This window comes from Pseudophryne corroboree, chromosome 8 (assembly GCF_028390025.1).
Source record: "Pseudophryne corroboree isolate aPseCor3 chromosome 8, aPseCor3.hap2, whole genome shotgun sequence".
In the NCBI taxonomy this organism is placed as follows: domain Eukaryota; kingdom Metazoa; phylum Chordata; class Amphibia; order Anura; family Myobatrachidae; genus Pseudophryne; species Pseudophryne corroboree.
This window is the reverse complement of record NC_086451.1, coordinates 341,524,273-341,544,987: the sequence shown is the minus strand read 5'-3', so window position 1 is coordinate 341,544,987 and position 20,715 is coordinate 341,524,273. Positions and strand designations below refer to the sequence as shown.

The 20,715-nt window shown below is 46.6% G+C and overlaps 1 protein-coding gene across 12 annotated transcripts in view; it reads right to left on the bottom strand.

Annotated features, from left to right (window-relative positions):
* Nucleotides 1–20,403, bottom strand: part of MAP7D3 (MAP7 domain containing 3) — a 221,366-nt gene extending 200,963 nt beyond the window's left edge. For 4 of the 12 annotated variants that reach the window (XM_063937437.1, XM_063937438.1, XM_063937440.1 and 1 more), the window contains exon 1: nt 20,272–20,402. In XM_063937437.1, the coding sequence (XP_063793507.1) occupies nt 20,272–20,317 (46 nt within the window). In that variant the 5' untranslated portion in view covers nt 20,318–20,402. Of the gene's footprint in view, nt 1–20,271 lie in introns of all 12 variants that reach the window. The other 8 variants (XM_063937443.1, XM_063937444.1, XM_063937441.1 and 5 more) reach the window with 4 other exon arrangements.
* Nucleotides 20,404–20,715: the final 312 nt, after the last annotated feature.

The following is a 20,715-nucleotide window of genomic DNA, read 5'->3' as shown; positions in this document are numbered from 1 at the left end:
GTCTATCAAGACTTACAGCGGCTACGTTTGACGGCATGGCGGTTGAACGCCAGATTTTAGCCCAAAAGGGTATTCCCAGTGAAGTCATACCTACTCTTATCCTTGCCAGGAAGGGTGTGACGTCGAAGCACTATCACCGTATTTGGAGAAAATATATTTCCTGGTGCGAGTCAAAGAAAGCTCCTGTGGAGAAATTTGACCTTGGACGTTTTCTCCATTTTCTACAAAATGGTGTGGATGCGGGCCTTAAATTGGGCTCCATTAAAGTGCAGATTTCTGCTTTGTCCATTTTCCTTTAGTAACAATTGGCCTCACTTCCTGAGGTGCAGACCTTTGTGAAAGGGGTGTTGCATATCCAACCTCCTTTTGTGCCCCCTGTGGCACCTTGGGACCTTAACGTGGTGTTATCGTTCCTTCAGTCACATTGGTTTGAACCTTTACATAAAGTGCAGTTGAAATTCATCACTTGGAAGGTTGTCACTTTATTGGCATTGGCATCCGCTAGGCGGGTGTCAGAGTTGGCGGCCTTGTCTCACAAGAGCCCTTATCTGATCTTCCATGAAGATCGTGCTGAGTTAAGAACTCGGCAACAATTTCTGCCAAAGGTGGTTTCCTCTTTTCATATTAACCAACCTATTGTGGTGCCAGTGGCTACTGGCGCTTTGGCTGAGGATAAGTCTCTGGATGTGGTCAGAGCTTTGAAAATCTATGTAGCCAGAACGGCTCCATTGCGGAAAACAGAGTCTGTTTATTTTATACGCTCCCAATAAGATTGGATGTCCTGCTTCCAAGCAGACCATTGCCCGCTGGATTTGTCAAATAATTCAGCAGGCTCATTCCAAGGCAGGCTTGCCGTTACCGAAATCGGTGAATGCCCATTCCACTAGGAAGGTGGGCTCCTCCTGGGCGGCTGCCCGGGGTGTCTTGGCATTGCAACTTTGCCGAGCTGCTACTTGGTCGGGGTCAAACACGTTTGCGAAGTTTTACAAGTTTGATACCTTGGCCGATGAAGACCTTAGTTTTGGTCTATCGGTGATGCAGAGTCATCCGCACTCTCCCGCCCGTTTTTAGAGTTTTGGTATAATCCCCATGGTTCTTTGAGCGGCCCAACATCCTCTAGGACGAAATAGAAAATAGGATTTTGAATACCTACCGGTAAATCCTTTTTTATGAGTCCGTAGAGGATGTTGGGCGCCCGTCCCAGTGTGTACTGTATCTGCAGTGTAGTTCTGGTTAAACACAGTTGGTGTTATGTTTTTTTTTTCAGCTTCTTGCTGAATCTTGTTCATGTCCGTTGACATGTGTTCAGTTATCTGCCATGTTGTATGGCATGCTTATGGCGTGAGCTGGTGTTGTGCTCACCTTTGTTGTTAAATCCTTTCCTCGAAATGTCCGTCTCGCAGGGCACAGTTACAAACTGAGTCTGGTGGGGGATATAGATGGAGGAGCCAGGTCACGCCCCTTTGAAAGTCTTAAAGTGCCCATGTCTCCTGCGGATCCCGTCTATACCCCATGGTTCTTTGAGCGGCCCAACATCCTCTACGGACTCATAGAAAAGGGTTTACCGGTAGGTATTCAAAATCCTATTTTTCCGTGTCCAGAACCATGCCCAAAAATGACAGCCGAGTTGTCGGAACCAACTGCGACTTTGGTAGATTTAGAATCCAGCCGTGTTGTTGTAGTACTCTCAGGGAGAGAGACACGCTTTATTGTAACTGATCCCTTGATCTTGCCTTTATCAGGAGATCGTCCAAGTACGGGATAATTGTGACTCCCTGCTTGCGCAGGAGCACCATCATTTCCGCCATTACCTTGGTGAAAATTCTCGGGGCCGTGGAAAGCCCAAACGGCAACGTCTGAAACTGGTAATGACAATCCTGTACAGCGAATCTCAGGTACGCCTGATGAGGAGGATATATGGGGATATGAAGGTATGCATCCTTTATGTCTAGTGACACCATAAAATCCCCCCCTTCCAGGCTGGAGATCACTGCCCGGAGAGATTCCATCTTGAATTTGAACCTTTTCAAATACAGGTTTAGGGATTTTAGATTTAGAATTGGTCTGACCGAGCCATCCGGCTTCGGGACCACAAATAGGGTTGAATAAAACCCTTTCCCCTGTTGTTCTAGGGGAACCTTGATAATCACCTGCTGTTGACACAGCTTTTGTATAGCAGCTGAAACTACTTCCCTCTCTGGGGGAGAAGCTGGCAAGGCCGATTTGAAAAATCGGTGTAGCGGCAGTTCTTCGAACTCCAGTTTGTAGCCTTGGGATACAATTTCGACCACCCAATGGTCCAAACCCGACTGAACCCAGACCTGGCTGAAGAGATGAAGACGTGCCCCCACCAGTGCGGACTCCCGCAGCGGAGCCCCAGCGTCATGCGGTGGATTTTGAAGAGGCCGGGGAGGATTTTTGTTCCTGGGAACTAGCTGTAGCTGGTGTTCTTTTCCCTCTACCTCTACATCTGGCGAGGAAGGAAGAGCCCCGACCCTTTCTGAACTTATGCGACTGAAAGGACTGCATCTGATATTGAGGTGTTTTCGTTTGCTGTGGGGGAACATAAGGCAAAAAAGAAGACTTAACCGTGGTAGCTGTGGAAACCAGGTCCGCGAGTCCCTCCCCAAATAAAACTTCACCCTTGTAAGGCAAAGCCTCCATATGTCTCTTTGAATCAGCATCACCTGTCCATTGATGGGTCCACAGGGACCTTCTAGCAGAAACTGCCATGGCATTGGCTCTTGAACCCAACAGCCCAATATCTCAGCCTCTCTCATATATAACGCTGCGTCCTTAATGTGACCCAAGGTCAACAAAATACTATCTTTATCTAAGGTGTCAATGTAAGATGACAAGTTATCTACCCACGCTGCAATTGCGCTACCCACCCATGCCGACGCTACTGCAGGTCTGAGCAGGGTTCCCGTATGCGCATAAATTGATTTTAAGGTAGTTTCCTGTCTGCGATCCGCAGGATACTTTAGGGCCACCTTTTTGGATAAGCGCGTCAAGGCCTTGTCTACCGTGGGCGAGGATTCCCACCGTAACCTGTCCTTTGAGGGGAAAGGATACGCCATAATAATTCTCTTGGGAACCTGCAATCTCTTGTCTGGAGTTTCCCAAGCCTTTTCAAATAAAGCGTTCAGCTCATGAGATGGGGGGGAAACGATACCTTCGGTTTCTTTTCCTTAAACATGCAGACCCTCGTGTCAGGGACAGAGGGGTCCTCTGTGATATGTAATACATCTTTTATTGCAATAATCATATATTGAATACTCTTGGGTGCAACCTCGCATCATCATAGTCGACACTAGTCAGAATCCGTGTCGGCATCAGTGTCTGCTATCTGGGAGAAGGGACGTTTATGGGACCCTGAAGGGTCTTGTGACACTGCCAAAACCATGGATTGACTCCCTGCACTGTCCTTGGACTCTGCTTTGTCCAATCTCTTATATAATAAAGTCACATTAGCATTTAAAACATTCCACATGTCCAACCAATCAGGTGTCGGCTGTGCCGACGGAGACACCACCACCATCTGCTCTGCATCCTCCCTAGATGAGCCTTCCGCTTCAGACATGTCGACACACACGTACTGACACCCCCACACACACTGGGATATCTGAATACGGGGACAGACCCACAATAAGGCCCTTTGGAGAGACAGAGAGTATGCCAGCACACACCCAGCGCCACCAGATACTGAAACAAAGTCCCATCCTGTAAAGCGCTGTATCTACACAATTTAGCACCAAATAAATGTGCCCCTCTCGTCTTTGCCCCGTTACTTGTTCAGCAGGGGAGAGTCCGGGAGCAGCTTCTTTGCAGCTTGCTGTGGAGAAAATGGCGCTGGTTAGTGCTGGAGGATCAAGCTCCGCCCCCTCGACGGCGGGCTTCGGTCCCGCTCTTTTCCTTTAAACTGGCAGGGGATTTTTTATATACTGCCTCCGCAGTATCTATATAACTGTGCCAGACTTATTTAAGGTGAAAATTGCTGCCCAGGGCGCCCCCCCCTGCGCCCTGCATCCGTGCCTGTGTGTGTGTGTGTTGTGGGAGCAACGGCACGCGGTGCGACCGCTGCGCGGTACCTCATGAAGATCTGAAGTCTTCTGCCGCCTTTGAAGTCTTCTTTCTTCTTACACTTACCCTGCTTCTATCTTCCGGCTCTGTGAGGAGGACGGCGGCGCGGCTCAGGGACGAACAGCTAGGACGACACCTGTGTTCCGACCCTCTGGAGCTAATGGTGTCCAGTAGCCTAAGAAGCAGAGCCCATCAGTCCAGGACAGTGGGTCTGCTTCTCTCCCCTCAGTCCCACGAAGCAGGAAGCCTGTTGCCAACAGTGCTCCCTGAAAATAAAAAACCTAACAAAAGTATTTTCAGAGAAACTCAGTAGAGCTCCCCTGCAGTGCATCCAGTCTCCTCTGGGCACAGGATCTAACTGAGGTCTGGAGGAGGGGCATAGAGGGAGGAGCCAGTTCACACCCATCTTAAGTCTTAAGAGTGCCCATGTCTCCTGCGGAGCCCGTCTATACCCCCATGGTCCTTACGGAGTCCCCAGCATCCTCTAGGACGTAAGAGAAAGTTACTTTGCTCTCCCTATAGATTTGATCATTAACTGTGCTGCACACTGAATAAAGGAATTTTCTGACTTTACAATTGTGTGTGGTTATAATAAGAATTTACTCACCGGTAATTCTATTTCTCGTAGTCCGTAGTGGATGCTGGGACTCCGTAAGGACCATGGGGAATAGCGGCTCCGCAGGAGACTGGGAACAACTAAAAGAAAGCTTTTGTCTAACTGGTGTGCACTGGCTCCCCCCACTATGACCCTCCTCCAGACTTCAGTTAGGATACTGTGCCCGGAAGAGCTGACACAATAAGGAAGGATTTTGAATCCCGGGTAAGACTCATACCAGCCACACCAATCACACCGTATAACTCGTGATACAATACCCAGTTAACAGTATGACAACAACTGAGCCTCTCAACAGATGGCTCAACAATAACCCTTTAGTTAAACAATAACTATATACAAGTATTGCAGACAATCCGCACTTGGGTTGGGCGCCCAGCATCCACTTACGGACTACGAGAAATAGAATTACCGGTGAATAAATTCTTATTTTCTCTGACGTCCCAAGTGGATGCTGGGACTCCGTAAGGACCATGGGGATTATACCAAAGCTCCCAAACGGGCGGGAGAGTGCGGATGACTCTGCAGCACCGAATGGGCAAACTCTAGATCCTCCTCAGCCAGGGTGTCAAACTTGTAGAATTTAGCAAATGTGTTTGACCCCGACCAAGTAGCTGCTCGGCAAAGTTGTAAAGCCGAGACCCCTCGGGCAGCCGCCCGAGAAGAGCCCACCTTCCTCGTGGAATGGGCTTTCACTGATTTAGGATGCGGCAGTCCAGCCGCAGAATGTGCAAGCTGAATCGTACTACAGATCCAGCGAGCAATAGTCTGCTTTGAAGCAGGTGCACCCAACTTGTTGGGCGCATGCAGGATAAATAGCGAGTCAGTCTTTCTGACGCCAGCTGTCCTGGAAACATAAATTTTCAGGGCCCTGACTACGTCCAACAACTTGGAAGCCTCCAAGTCATTAGTAGCCGCAGGCACCACAATAGGTTGGTTCAAATGAAAAGCTGATACCACCTTAGGGAGAAACTGGGGACGAGTCCTCAATTCTGCCCTATCCATATGAAAAATCAGATAGGGGCTTTTACATGACAAAGCCGCCAATTCTGATACACGCCTGGCCGAAGCCAAGGCCAACAACATGACCACTTTCCATGTGAGATATTTCAATTCCACGGTTTTAAGTGGCTCAAACCAATGTGACTTTATGAAATCCAACACCACGTTGAGATCCCAAGGTGCCACTGGAGGCACAAAAGGGGGATGAATATGCAGCACTCCCTTAACAAAAGTCTGAACTTCAGGCAGTGAAGCCAGTTCTCTCTGGAAGAAAATCGATAGAGCTGAAATCTGGACTTTAATGGAACCCAATTTTAGGCCCATAGTCACCCCTGACTGTAGGAAGTGCAGGAAACGGCCCAGCTGAAATTCTTCCGTTGGGGCCTTCCTGGCCTTACACCACGCAACATATTTTCGCCAAATGCGGTGATAATGGTTCGCGGTCACTTCTTTCCTTGATTTAATCAGCGTAGGAATTACTTCCTCCGGAATGCCCTTTTCCTTCAGGATCCGGCGTTCAACCGCCATGCCGTCAAACGCAGCCGCGGTAAGTCTTGGAACAGACAGGGCCCCTGCTGCAGCAGGTCCTGTCTGAGCGGCAGAGGCCATGGGTCCTCTGAGATCATTTCTTGAAGTTCCGGGTACCAAGCTCTTCTTGGCCAATCCGGAACAATGGAGTATAGTTCTTACTCCTCTTCTCCTTATTATCCTCAGTATCTTTGGTATGAGAGGAAGAGGAGGGAACACATAAACCAACCGGTACACCCACGGTGTCACTAGAGCGTCCACAGCTATCGCCTGAGGGTCTCTTGACCTGGCGCAATATCTTTCTAGCTTTTTGTTTAGGCGGGATGCCATCATATCAACCTGTGGCCTTTCCCAACGGTTTACAATCAGTTGGAAGACTTCTGGATGAAGTCCCCACTCTCCCGGGTGGAGGTCGTGCCTGCTGAGGAAGTCTGCTTCCCAGTTGTCCACTCCCGGAATGAACACTGCTGACAGTGCCAACACGTGATTTTCCACCTATCGGAGAATCCTTGTGGCTTCTGCCATCGCCGTCCTGCTTCTTGTGCCGCCCTGTCGGTTTACATGGGCGACTGCCGTGATGTTGTCTGACTGGATCAGTACCGGCTGGTTTTGAAGCAGGGGTTTTGCCTGACTGAGGGCATTGAAAATGGCCCTCAGTTCCAGAATATTTATGTGTAGGGAAGACTCCTGACTTGACCATAGCCCTTGGAAGTTTCTTCCCTGTGTGACGGCCCCCCAGCCTCGAAGGCTGGCATCCGTGGTCACCAGGACCCAGTCCTGTATGCCGAATCTGCGGCCCTCTTGAAGATGAGCACTTTGCAGCAACCACAGCAGAGACACCCTGGTCCTTGGAGACAGGGTTATCAGCCTATGCATCTGAAGATGCGATCCGGACCACTTGTCCAACAGGTCCCACTGAAAGGTTCTTGCATGGAACCTGCCGAATGGAATTGCTTCGTAGGAAGCTACCATTTTTCCCAGGACTAGCTTGCAGTGATGCACCGACACCCGTTTTGGTTTTAGGAGGCCTCTGACTAGAGATGACAGCTCCTTGGCCTTCTCCTCCGGGAGAAACACTTTTTTCTGTTCTGTGTCCAGAACCATCCCCAGGAACAGAAGACGTGTCGTAGGGACCAGCTGTGACTTTGGAATATTTAGAATCCAGCCGTGCTGTTGTAGCACCTCCCGAGATAGTGCTACCCCAACCAACAACTGCTCCCTGGACCTCGCCTTTATTAGGAGATCGTCCAAGTACGGGATAATTAAAACTCCCTTTTTCCGAAGGAGTATCATCATTTCGGCCATTACCTTGGTAAATACCCTCGGAGCCGTGGATAGACCAAACGGCAACGTCTGGAATTGGTAATGACAATCCTGTACCACAAATCTGAGGTACTCCTGGTGAGGATGGTAAATAGGGACATGCAGGTAAGCATCCTTGATGTCCAGTGATACCATGTAATCCCCCTAGTCCAGGCTTGCAATAACCGCCCTGAGCGATTCCATCTTGAACTTGAATTTTTTTATATATGTGTTCAAGGATTTCAAATTTAAAATGGGTCTCACCGAACCGTCCGGTTTCGGTACCACAAACATTGTGGAATAGTAACCCCGTCCTTGTTGAAGGAGGGGTACCTTGACTATCACCTGCTGGGAATACAGCTTGTGAATTGCCTCTAGCACTGCCTCCCTGCCTGAGGGAGTTGTTGGCAAGGCAGATTTGAGGAAACGGCGGGGGGGGGGGGGGGGGGGGGGGGGGACACGTCTCGAACTCTAGCTTGTACCCCTGAGATACTACTTGAGGGATCCAGGGATCCACCCGTGAGCGAGCCCACTGATTGCTGAAGTTTTTGAGACGGGCCCCCACCGTACCGGGCTCCGCCTGTGGAGATCCAGCGTCATGCGGTGGACTTGGAGGAAGCGGGGGAGGACTTTTGCTCCTGGGAACTGGCTGTATGCTGCAGCTTTTTCCCTCTACCTCTGGGCAGAAAGGACGCGCCTTTAACCCGCTTGCCCTTATGGGGCCGAAAGGACTGTACCTGATAATACGGTGCTTTCTTTGGCTGTGAGGGAACATGGGGTAAAAATGCTGACTTCCCAGCTGTTGCTGTGGAAACGAGGTCCGAGAGACCATTCCCGAACAATTCCTCACCCTTATAAGGCAAAATTTCCATGTGCCTTTTAGAATCTGCATCACCTGTCCACTGCCGAGTCCATAACCCTCTCCTGGCAGAAATGGACATTGCACTTATTTTAGATGCCAGCCGGCAAATATCCCTCTGTTCATCTCTCATGTATAAGACTGCGTCTTTAATATGCTCTACGGTTAGCAATATAGTGTCCCTGTCTAGGGTATCAATATTTTCCGACAGGGAATCTGACCACGCAGCTGCAGCACTGCACATCCATGCTAAAGCAATAGCTGGTCTCAGTATAATACCTGTGTGTGTATATACAGACTTCAGGATAGCTTCCTGCTTTCTATCAGCAGGCTCCTTTAGGGCGGCCGTATCCGGAGACGGTAGTGCCACCTTCTTTGACAAGCGTGTGAGCGCTTTATCCACCCTAGGGGATGTTTCCCAACGTGACCTATCCTCTGGCGGGAAAGGGTACGTCATTAGTAACCTTTTAGAAATTACCAGTTTCTTATCGGGGGAAGCCCACGCTTCTTCACACACTTCATTTAATTCCTCAGATGGAGGAAAAACTACTGGTAGTTTTTTCTCTCCAAACATAATACCCTTTTTTGTGGTACCTGGGTAACATCAGAAATGTGCAACACATTTTTCATAGCCTCAATCATGTAACGTGTGGCCCTATTGGAAGTTACATTAGTCTCATCGTCGTCGACACTGGAGTCAGTATCCGTGTCGACATCTGTGTCTGCCATCTGAGGTAGCGGGCGTTTTAGAGCCCCTGATGGCTTTTGAGACGCCTGGGCAGGCACAGGCTGAGAAGCCGGCTGTCCCATATTTGGTATGTCGTCAAACCTTTTATGTAAGGAGTCGACACTGTCACGTAATTCCTTCCACATAACCATCCACTCAGGTGTCGGCCCCGCAGGGGGTGACATCACATTTATAGGCATCTGCTCCACCTCCACATAAGCCTCCTCATCAAACATGTCGACACAGCCGTACCGACACACCGCACACACACAGGGAATGCTCTGACAGAGGACAGGACCCCACAAAGCCCTTTGGGGAGACAGAGAGAGAGTATGCCAGCACACACCAGAGCGCTATAATAATACAGGGATTAACTGAATTATTTCCCCTTATAGCTGCTATATAAGTTATACTGCGCCTAAATTTAGTGCCCCCCCTCTCTTTTTTACCCTTCTGTAGTTGAAACTGCAGGGGAGAGCCAGGGAGCGATCCTTCCAGCGGAGCTGTGAGGGAAAAATGGCGCCAGTGTGCTGAGGGAGATAGCCCCGCCCCTTTTTCGGCTGACTTTTCTCCCGCTTTTTTTTAAATGGATTCTGGCAGGGGTATTTATCACATATATAGCCTCTGGGACTATATATTGTGATTTTTAGCCAGCCAAGGTATTCATATTGCTGCTCAGGGCACCCCCCACCCCCAGCGCCCTGCACCCATCAGTGACCGGAGTGTGAGGTGTGCATGAGGAGCAATGGCGCACAGCTGCAGTGCTGTGCGCTACCTTGTTGAAGACAGAAGTCTTCTGCCGCCGATTTCCAGGACCATCTTCATGCTTCTGGCTCTGTAAGGGGGACGGCGGCGCGGCTCCGGGACCGAACGATCGAGGTCGGGTCCTGTGTTCGATCCCTCTGGAGCTAATGGTGTCCAGTAGCCTAAGAAGCCCAAACTATCTCCAGTCAGGTAGGTTCGCTTCTTCTCCCCTTAGTCCCTCGTCGCAGTGAGTCTGTTGCCAGCAGATCTCACTGAAAATAAAAAACCTAAAATATACTTTCTTTCTAGGAGCTCAGGAGAGCCCCTAGTGTGCATCCAGCTCAGCCGGGCACAAGATTCCAACTGAAGTCTGGAGGAGGGTCATAGTGGGAGGAGCCAGTGCACACCAGTTAGACAAAAGCTTTCTTTTAGTTGTGCCCAGTCTCCTGCGGAGCCGCTATTCCCCATGGTCCTTACGGAGTCCCAGCATCCACTTAGGACGTTAGAGAAAAGCTCTATTAAACATACCCAGGCCACTAGCCCCTAACTTCAAATGTTCTGCTGTCAACCATGATGGTAAAATACATTCTCCAGAGTTATACCCCTTTCACACTGAGCGAAAAACCCTGATTATTGCCATGGCGACCTGGACCCTAGCTCAGTATGAAAAGGTCAGTAGCTGATTGGCGGGCTCAGTAGTCCTTGGAGAGGACATTGATTTTTAAAAGTATGCCCTTATAATATAATTTAATCTATTTCAGCATTATAATAGTACTTGGGAAATTCAGAGTTGATCGCAGCAGCAAATTTGTTAGCAGTTGGTAAAAACCACGTGCACTACAGGGGGACAGATATAACATTTGCAGAGAGAGTTAGATTTGGGTAGGTTATTTTGTTTCTGTGCAGGGTAAATACTGGCTGCTTTATTTTTACAATGCAATTTAGATTTCAGTTTGAACACACCCCACCCAAATCTAACTCTTTCTGCACGTTACATCTGCCCCCCCTGCAGTGCACATGGGGGGTAATTCCAAGTTGATCGTAGCAGGAAATTTTTTAGCAGTTGGGCAAAATCATGTGCACTGCAGGGGGGGGGCAGATATAACATTTGCAGAGAGAGTTAGATTTGGGTGGGTTATTTTGTTTCTGTGCAGGGTAAATACTGGCTGCTTTATTTTTACACTGCAATTTAGATTGCAGATTGAACACACCCCACCCAAATCTAACTCTCTCTGCACATGTTATATGTCTCCCCTGCAGTGCACATGGTTTTGCCCAACTGCTAACAAATTTGCTGCTGCGATGAACTCTGAATTAGGCCCAATATACTAAGATCTTTTAAGAACACAAATACTAAAATGTTAGTGGTTATGTGAAATTTTCATGCATTATGTCCTATATGTCATGGAGTGAACCATATCCGTGTGCCTTATTGTGGGAATAATCTATATAAAAAGGGTTAAGTATATGGCCTGTGCGGAAAGGCTTAACTATTTTTTTTTTTTTTCAAAGGTCTTCTTAAGTTACACTACAAAAGGTTATGGCCTCATCCAAGCACATACATGTATATATGCGTCACCTTAAATGGTTTTTAAATTTTCTGTATAACCCATACAAACATTAATAGGTTTAGTCATCTTGCTAGAATTTTTTAGATATTGTGAATACAACTCATTGCAAAGCTTGCAGTGTATCATATGAAGAAATAAATAGAATGACAAAAAATATAAAGTGATACAACATCTCATATCACAACCATGGATAACTGGTATAAGATGAAAATCAATTAAACGGTTTCAGACGATGTTAGATACCTGGGTCTCCCAAGTAAGTTTCAGGACATACTGTACACCTCCATTATCCATTAATAACGTCTTCCGTATACGATGAGGCACACTTTCATAAGCACTACAGTCAGGATGAATAGGTCTTGATACAGCAGGATATCTTTGAAAAACAAACTTATCATTTGAAGTATAAACAACACAGGCATAGGGGTCTATTCAATTACTGGATTCGACCTATTGAATTCTAGTGCTGTTTTTCCAACTTGTCGGAAATTCGGACTTGTCGGAAAACACGTGGATCGGCGGATTAACCGTGGATCCATGTTTTTTTTTGTCTAATTTGCGGGCATTTCCGACAGGTTTTTGGCCCGTTTTCGGCAATGCCGATTCGACTTTAAAAAAAAAAAAAAAAGTTGGATCGGCATTATCGAAAATGGGCAAAACCTGTTGGAAATGCCTGCAAATTGAATAGTGAAATGTCGGATCTTCTCCGTCGGAGAGAATCCGACACTAATTGAATATACCCCACAGCCAATTTCTCCTTGCCACTAGCAGCAGAGGATAACCTACTGTATACTAATATTGATGAAAGCGTAGTTTGTTTTTAGCATTTAAAAGTGTCCGATTATTTATTTATTATTTATTTATTACGTTTCTTATATAGCACAGCATATTCCGTTGCGCTTTACAATTAGAACAACAGTAATAGAACAAAACTGGGTAAAAACAGACAGACAGAGGTAGGAAGGCCCTGCTCGCAAGCTTACAATCTATAGGGAAATAGGCATAGATACACAAGGATAGATGCTACCTATTGCATAATGGTCCACCAGATTGCTAGGTTCTTAATGGGTTGTATGATGATACCCCACAAAGTTATCCATGTGTCAGGAGGGTGTGAGACTAAAGAAAGACAAGATATGTGATGTTATGAATACTCTACAGAGGATGTAATTAGATAGGGAAGCACTGAAGGTTATGTGGGTGGGTCTGGAATTTGATAGGCTTGTCTGAAGAGGTGAGTTTTCAGGGAACATTTAAAGGTTTGGAGACTAGAGGCGAGTCTTACTGTGCGTGGGAGGGCATTCCACAGAGTGGGTGAAGCCCGGATAAAGTCCTGGCTAGCACATTTCGAGGGTGTTTGATTTATTACTATGGTGGCCCTCGTTTCCACACTTAGAAGTTTTGTTCTTCGGGTGCATGCATAGCTGGACCAGAACGGCGGATCTGCTGACTTAGTAAGAAAACACACTTACCAATCTGATAGTCGGTGTGTGTCCTGACGTCCCAACTGGCAGGCATTTGCCCGCCCAGCTGTAATGTCAGTCCTTGCAGCCAGCGTATGGGCTGTCCGCAGGTCGCCCATACACAGAGCCAAACATGGCAATATATCTGCAAGATAAATTGGAATCAGCTGTGCTGTCGGGCCAACCCAGTGTGTCTGAACAATGTTGTACACACCTGCCAATGCACTACATATATATCACCCACATAACGGAACGGGTGATATATCTATTAGTGTGTACACATCTTAACAGCTGAATCCCAACTCACTAGAGGGAATTCAATGTTATGCGGGCGCCCTTGGAAGAAATCAATTTATCCCCCTTGGGCACAAGTGCCATGTGTACGTGATGGGTTTAGCCACCCAAAGCAGCTAACCCTGTCTAAAGTATTGCTTTGGCCGCCAAAAGTGCCGACTTATTGCACATTTCAGCTCGCCAACTCAGTATGCGGCGAGCTGAAAATGTGTCCCCCTGCAGCTATTCGCAGCTGAACAGAGCAACAATACAATTGTACTGTTCCCGCTAGGATCCGGGTATGGAAGGATGCAGGGGTAACAGTGTTCACTCTAGGAGTGAAAAGGGGCAGGGCGCCTGACTCCGGGGGCACATGTCCGAAATGGGGGCGCGGGCACGCAAATTACTATAGAGAGCGTCTGTGGCCGGCGACGTCACTGTTGGGGGCGTGCCCAGCACCTCCGTCGGTGCTGGGCTTCCCCCAGCCCTCTCCCAATGCGTGAATGGATGCCGCACGCATGCGCACGGCATCTATACACGCCGGGAGGGCAGGGAGCGGGCGGCTGTTCTAGCAGGGTGCCGCAAAAGGGGCAGGGCGGGTTTTGCCTGTTAAAAAACGGGCAGGGCGCGGCGCCCTGCTAAAACAGCCTAGAGTGAACACTAGTAACATGCATACTGAAGGCACGTACGTGCTTCAAAAGGGGGCGCCGCCAGCACCACTATTGGGAGCAGCGTGGCCCCCTTCAGCATCACATCGACATCACTAATGAAGGCATGCGCTAGGTTCCCCCAAAGCTCTCCCTTTATTGTGAATAAATGCCGTGCGCACAGCATCTATTCACACGGCGGTGCAACGGCAGGCTTTCTTAGCAGGGTGCCGGTAAAAGGGTAGGGCGCACTATGGCTTTTAAAAATTGGGCAGGGCCCAGCACCCTGCTAAAACAGACTAGTGTGAAGCCTAAATTGCTCCATTTGGCACCATCTAGTGGCATCCGCAAGGTAGAACAATTGAATTACCCCCATAGAGGCAAAGTAGCTTCTTTGAGGGATGATTGGCAGTCAGAAAGGGGTAGGGACACTGGGGCTGCTAGAAACATGCATTATCAGCAGTTTTAGTTGTGAATCTAACTGGAGATTAGTGCACCCATATATGCTGTAGTGATTGCTAATTTCCAGCTATGTACAGACCAAGGACTGGAGCTTCTGCAGAGTAATTAATAAAGACTCAGCAATTAAACAATGCAGCAGTAGAAACGGACACACTTTTAGTGATTACATAGCTAAACAGTCTGACAGGAATTGCTTACAAGAGGGGAGAAAAGTAAAGTGATACGGATGAGGGATTTACAGCTTTCTGACACCTATACTTCCAAACAACTTTTACACTCAACCTCATGCAAAATGAAAGCAACACATTAAGCTTAAATCACCGTTAGATCATAATCACTGTAACACAATTATTCTCAATTTATTTTCATATCTACTTTATGTATGTTTTACTGTCAAACTTATAAAAGGTTTACAGCATCCATATTCATGGGGTTAGTCAATCCTTTATTTTTACAGATTTTTTTTATTACGAATTACAAGGAACTTAGAATTTGGTGGTTTCTGACTGTATAACATCGTTATTGAACTGCATTTAGTATATAATTCACAAAGTAAATGCATCACAAAGTAATATTGCTATGCAAAAAGGTCAACAGTGCTTTCTGCAGCATGAAACAATGCACTAATAATAATAATAGGACACTACGTAATTGCGTCAGGATTTATTTACTGAACTTCAATTAAAAAAATGAATCACGCCTGTATAATTGCTGTGACAATATAAAAGTTAATATTTCATGAACAAAGAGTAGTAGTAGCATTGGTTTCCTGTAGGATCTGTTATCTGGGTATTGTGTGTGTGTGAGAGTGAGATCCTGGTCCACGTGCAGTATCCATGAAACAGTTCTGCTGACGTGGGACTGCGGTATACATGATGCAATTATGTCAGGTACAAGGTCATATATATGGTGACCGTGGGATTGCTATGCATAGTATTTATTTTTTGCCATATTATCCAAAATTATGTATTTACTTCTTTGCATACCAAGCATCACATTTTTGTCATACCATATGATGCAGTACACCTCCCACAAAGACAGACATGGCCTGCATGGATTACTAAATCACTGCTATAATGGGGTGTGGTACGGAGGGTCGACAGTGTCTAGGTCGACAAATATTGGTTGACAGTAACTAGGTCGACAGGGATGCTAGGTCCAGAGGGTCTGTATGTCAACACGGTCTAGGTCAAAAGGTCAACATGAGTTTTTATGGGGGGGGTTTTGGTGTCGTGTTTTCTTCATACAGTGACCGGGAACCCCAATTAGTGCACCATGTCCACTCGCCATGGTTCGAGCAAGGGTTACTATTCCAATCGTAGTCAGCGTGGATCGTTAAGAATGAAAGTTTGAAAAAATAAATTTGAAAAACTCATGTCGACCTTTTGACCTGTTGACAAAGAGGCAGTATCCATTTACTAATCAGCAAAGTGAATCCAGTAGGTTGGCACATTTTTATTCTACAAGAAAACCAATGGAGTTGGGTATATTATAAAGATGTTAGACTTTCTTATCACCTAATATTTTTAGTCCTAATCTGGCCACCAGTGTTAATCGCATTGCTAGACTTTGCAGAAGGGGTTATCACAGCGTGCAGAGTTCTTTATCTGCATTTACTATATATACTGAGGGAGACAAACACCTCCATGCTTCATAAAAAGGAACCTGAAATCCTTTAATAAATGTAAACATGCGGACACTGTCAAATTGTAATCGGCAGAAACACAGTCAGAAATATCATAAACACCTTGCTTCCTTTGACAGGACACAATGGAATGAAGCTCTTCAGGACAGGAATCTCGTGTAGAGAGAGTGCGCCCTTCATGTTTCTCAATTAAAGCTCATTTCTATTTCACTCACATATTAGTTGCTTATTAAATAAATGTCACAAAAATACATATACCTGACTGAATCCATTGCTGAATGACAGGTTATAGTAAGATCTATAAGCATGGTGAATGACATGAGAAAAAAGGAGCACAAAAATTAAAATACATTGCTCAAAAAAATAAAGGGAACACTAAAATAACACATCCTAGATCTGAATGAATGAAATATTCTTATTAAATACTTTGTTCTTTACATAGTTGAATGTGCGGACAACAAAATCACACAAAAATTATCAATGGAAATCATATTTATTAACCCATGGAGGTCTGGATTTGGAGTCACACTCAAAATTAAAGTGGAAAAACACACTACAGGCTGATCCAACTTTGATGTAATGTCCTTAAAAACAAGTCAAAATGAGGCTCAGTAGTGTGTGTAGTCTCCACGTGCCTGTATGACCTCCCTACAACCCACACAAGTGGCTCAGGTAGTGCAGCTCATCCAGGATGGCACATCAATGCGAGCTGTGGCAAGAAGGTTTGCTGTGTCTGTCAGCGTAGTGTTCAGAGCATGGAGGCGCTACCAGGAGACAGTCCAGTACACCAGAAGACGTGGTGGAGGCCGTAGGAGGACAACAACCCAGCAGAAGGACCGCTACATCCGCCTTTGTGCAAGGAGGAACAGGAGGAGCACTGCCAGAGCCCTGCAAAATGGCCTCCAGCAAGCCACAAATGTGCAAGTGTCTACTCAAACGATAAGAAACAGACTCCATGAGGGTGGTATGAGGGCCTGACGTCCAAAGGTGGGGGTTGTGCTTACAGCCCAACACCCTGCACGACGTTTGGCATTTGCCAAAGAACACCAAGATTGGCAAATTTGCCACTGGCGCTCTGTGCTCTTCACAGATGAAGGCAGGTTCTCACTGAGCACATGTGACAGACGTGACAAAGTCTGGAGACGCCAAGGAGAACGTTCTGCTGCCTGCAACATACTCCAGCGTGACCAGTTTGGCAGTGGGTTCTGTAATGGTGTGGGGTGGCATTTCTTTGGGGGGGGCGCACAGCCATGTGCTCGCCAGCGGTAGCCTGACTACCATTAGGTACCGAGATGAGATCTTCAGACCCCTTGTGAGACCATATGCTGGTGCGGTTGGACCTGGGTTCCTCCTAATGCAAGACAATGCTAGACCTCATGTGGCTGGAGTGTGTCAGCAGTTCCTGCAAGACGAAGGCATTGATGCTATGGACTGGCCCGCCCGTTCCCCAGACCTGAATCCAATTGAGCACATCTGGGACATCATGTCTCGCTCCATGCACCACAGACTGTCCATGAGTTGGCGGATGCTTTAGTCCAGGTCTGGGAGGAGATCCCTCAGGAGACCATCCGCCACCTCATCAGAAGCATGCCCAGGCGTTGTAGGGAGGTCATACAGGCACGTGGAGGCCACACACACTACTGAGCCTCATTTTGACTTGTTTTAAAGGACATTACATCAAAGTTGGATCAACTTGTAGTGTGTTTTTCCACTTTAATTTTGAGTGTGACTCCAAATCCAGACCTCCATGGGTTAATAAATTTGATTTCCATTGATAATTTTTGTGTGATTTTGTTGTCAGCCCATTCAACTATGTAAAGAACAAAGCATTTAATGAGAATATTTCATTCATTCAGATCTAGGATGTGTTGTTTAAGTGTTCCCTTTATTTTTTTGAGCAGTGTATATACAGACCTTATTTTACATATCAGTGCTTTCAATTTTAAAGATCGATCCCAGAAGAGAAGTATAATACTGACCCAATATGGTTCATGGGTTCTCAGAGAAATCAGAGGCCAATATCAGTTTTATTGTAGTGAGTTTACAAACAATTAGAAAAAAAAAAAAAAGGGGTTTCCATAAATCAAAGTAAAACTTTTTGGGCTTTGTAGCTTTCAAAAATTTAGTTTTGGGAAAAGAGCAAGGTATAGCCATACCACAGCTCTGTACACTTAGGGGGATATCCAATTAGCCCCGGTAATTTACAGGGGCTAATTGTCCTGCCGGGGGCTAGCTAATTAGCCCTGATAAGCCACGGCACGCGCCGGCTTATCAGGGTTTTGTTTCACCGGCCACCGCCAGGCGAAGCAGAGTCCCCGAAAACATCCCCGTTTTCGTCCGAAAATGGGGCTGTTTCACACGAAAACACACAGGTTTCACCAAACCTGTGTGTTTTCGGGAGAAGGGTTTTTTTTTTGTTTTGTTTGTTTTTTTACAGGCAATCCATCTGGATAGCCTGTAAAAAATAAAAATGGTGAAACATCGGAGAAAATTCCAAAAAATGGCCGCATTACCGGGGATAATTGGATATCCCCCTTAGGGATTAATTAGCTAGCCCCCGGCGGGACAATTAGCCTCGGTAAATTACCGTGGCCTAATTGGATATCCCCCTAACTGTGGCAATAGTCACGTATACACTACAATAAAAGCACTAAATACCACCCCCCAAATCAACAGGAAGCTTTCTTCAGCTTTGTTCTATAAGCGAATGTGTTCAACCGAGTACACCTGCAGAGACGATAACACAAAATTAAGTTTTATATTCCAGTGGGCCCCAGACAGCCCCAAAACTGTATAGCAGTGTTATTCACAGCAAACAAATATTGCCCTGCAGGTAGCCAGACATCACTTGATACTCTTAACTAAAGCTCACATGTTCTACGTTGTATTAGCAAATACATAAGTTTGGATCTAATATATTTAGCTACTTATTCTAAGATGGAGTTTACCTTTAATAAAAAAAAAAATAAAAAAAAATACAAAATCTGTGTTGTACAATATAACTTTATTTCATTATATAAAAATTATGTTTGCAAGCACGGTTTCTAACATAGGTTATTAGTGTAATTAAAATATTTGGGCCACACTGGCACTTCACAATTAAGATATACAAGCTTTGTAAATGACTAATTTCCAAGTTTGTGAGAGTTTACAATCCAGAGGATCAGAGCAGACAGATGACAACAGGATAACAACTAGAATATAAACAGTGCATTTCCTCTTGTGGGACTTTGATTTATAATATCTATTATGCACTGATACAGAAATCTGAGTCATGAAAAGCAATACAGAATTATATGAAACCTTTAAATCTTTACAAAGGTAAGTCTAGTGTTACTCTCCCCTAGGCATACATTGGGGATTATGCTGAATACCAGCTACATATTAATTTAAAGCTTGCACATGGGTAATAGTTACAAAAATCAGAGAAAAGGAAAAAGGTTTCCCTGTCCTTTATTACTAATTGCTTTCTCTTTGTAACATGTATTACAGAATACATTACAATTAGAATGTTCTATGAGGCCACCTCCCTCATTTTTTTTCTTTTTTCAACTTTGCACCAGTTTGAATTAAAGTCCCCTATGGTGCGATGGAGAACAGGAAGATCCTACGCCCCTCAGTTATACACTGAACTAGTCAGAAAAAGAAAAGAAACACACTGCTCAGATTGGGCAAACTGAGAAACACATCATCACTGAAATGATTGATTTCCAAGAAGCCTAGCTGCAAAACACGTCATCTGCAGCTGGGGGACCCAGGGGTGGTGATCACAGTCTCCTAAGAGGTTCTGCAGCAGCTACACAAGTCATGGTGTATGGAGGCTCACATGCATGCCTTAGGAGGCTGACAGAGTGGCAGGAAATGTCATGTGTGTCACTCTCAGACCCTCTGTACTAGCATTGTGATGGGGAGGAAGCAGCGACACCAGGGTGGGGGGAGGAAGCAACAGAGGCGGCGGCCACATCACTATAAGCGCCGGTATTAGAGCCCCATAGAGTTACTGTACAGAGTTATATAGCAGACATAGGGGGGCGGAGAGGGACCGGTGTGAATGCTAGCAGCTCCCCCCAGGGACACATGTATAACTTATATATACATATATACTGAGTGACAGCACCTCACAATCACAGACTCTGATTGAGGCCGCAGATAAGAGCCCGTGCGTGGCGCCCTCCCCGGCGTGAGGGGTCCCAGCATACTGTACATACAGCAGCAGCAGCCCCTCCTAGCTTGCCCCTCCATGACAGGCCACGTCTGCTGCTGCCTACAGCTCACCAGAGGCCAGGACTGGCCCCGTCACCCTCCACCACCACATCACCCTCCGCCCCCGGTCATGTTTTGCCCTCTCTTACCCATCTGCTCCCGCAGACCCTTCAGCTTGCCGCTGCTGTCCGCCATCTTCCAGCTCCCCCCGGTGTTGCCGCTCTCTCAGTCGGCCTTGGGTCGCGCATGCGCAGTCGGCGGAGGTAATCACGCGCGGCGGCTGTTGCTGCTGCTGTTGCTAGGGAGAACAGTGTGGTCGGGCTTAACCCTTCACCCGCCGGCCGGGCCCGCTGGACAGGCACTCAGCATGTGTCTCCCGCCTCTCGGGGATCATTGCCCGGGTGACCAGACTCCACCTGGCTGGGCATGCTGAGGCGTATAGTACCACCACAGCAGCAACACTGCTGCTCAGCTCCTGCATAGTGCATACCCAGGAGCGCAACGTTGATTCTATATATAAATGTCATTCACGTTCCAGAATTTTACTTATCTACAGGATTAATGAATACTATTGATTTGCATTGATTTCTTAG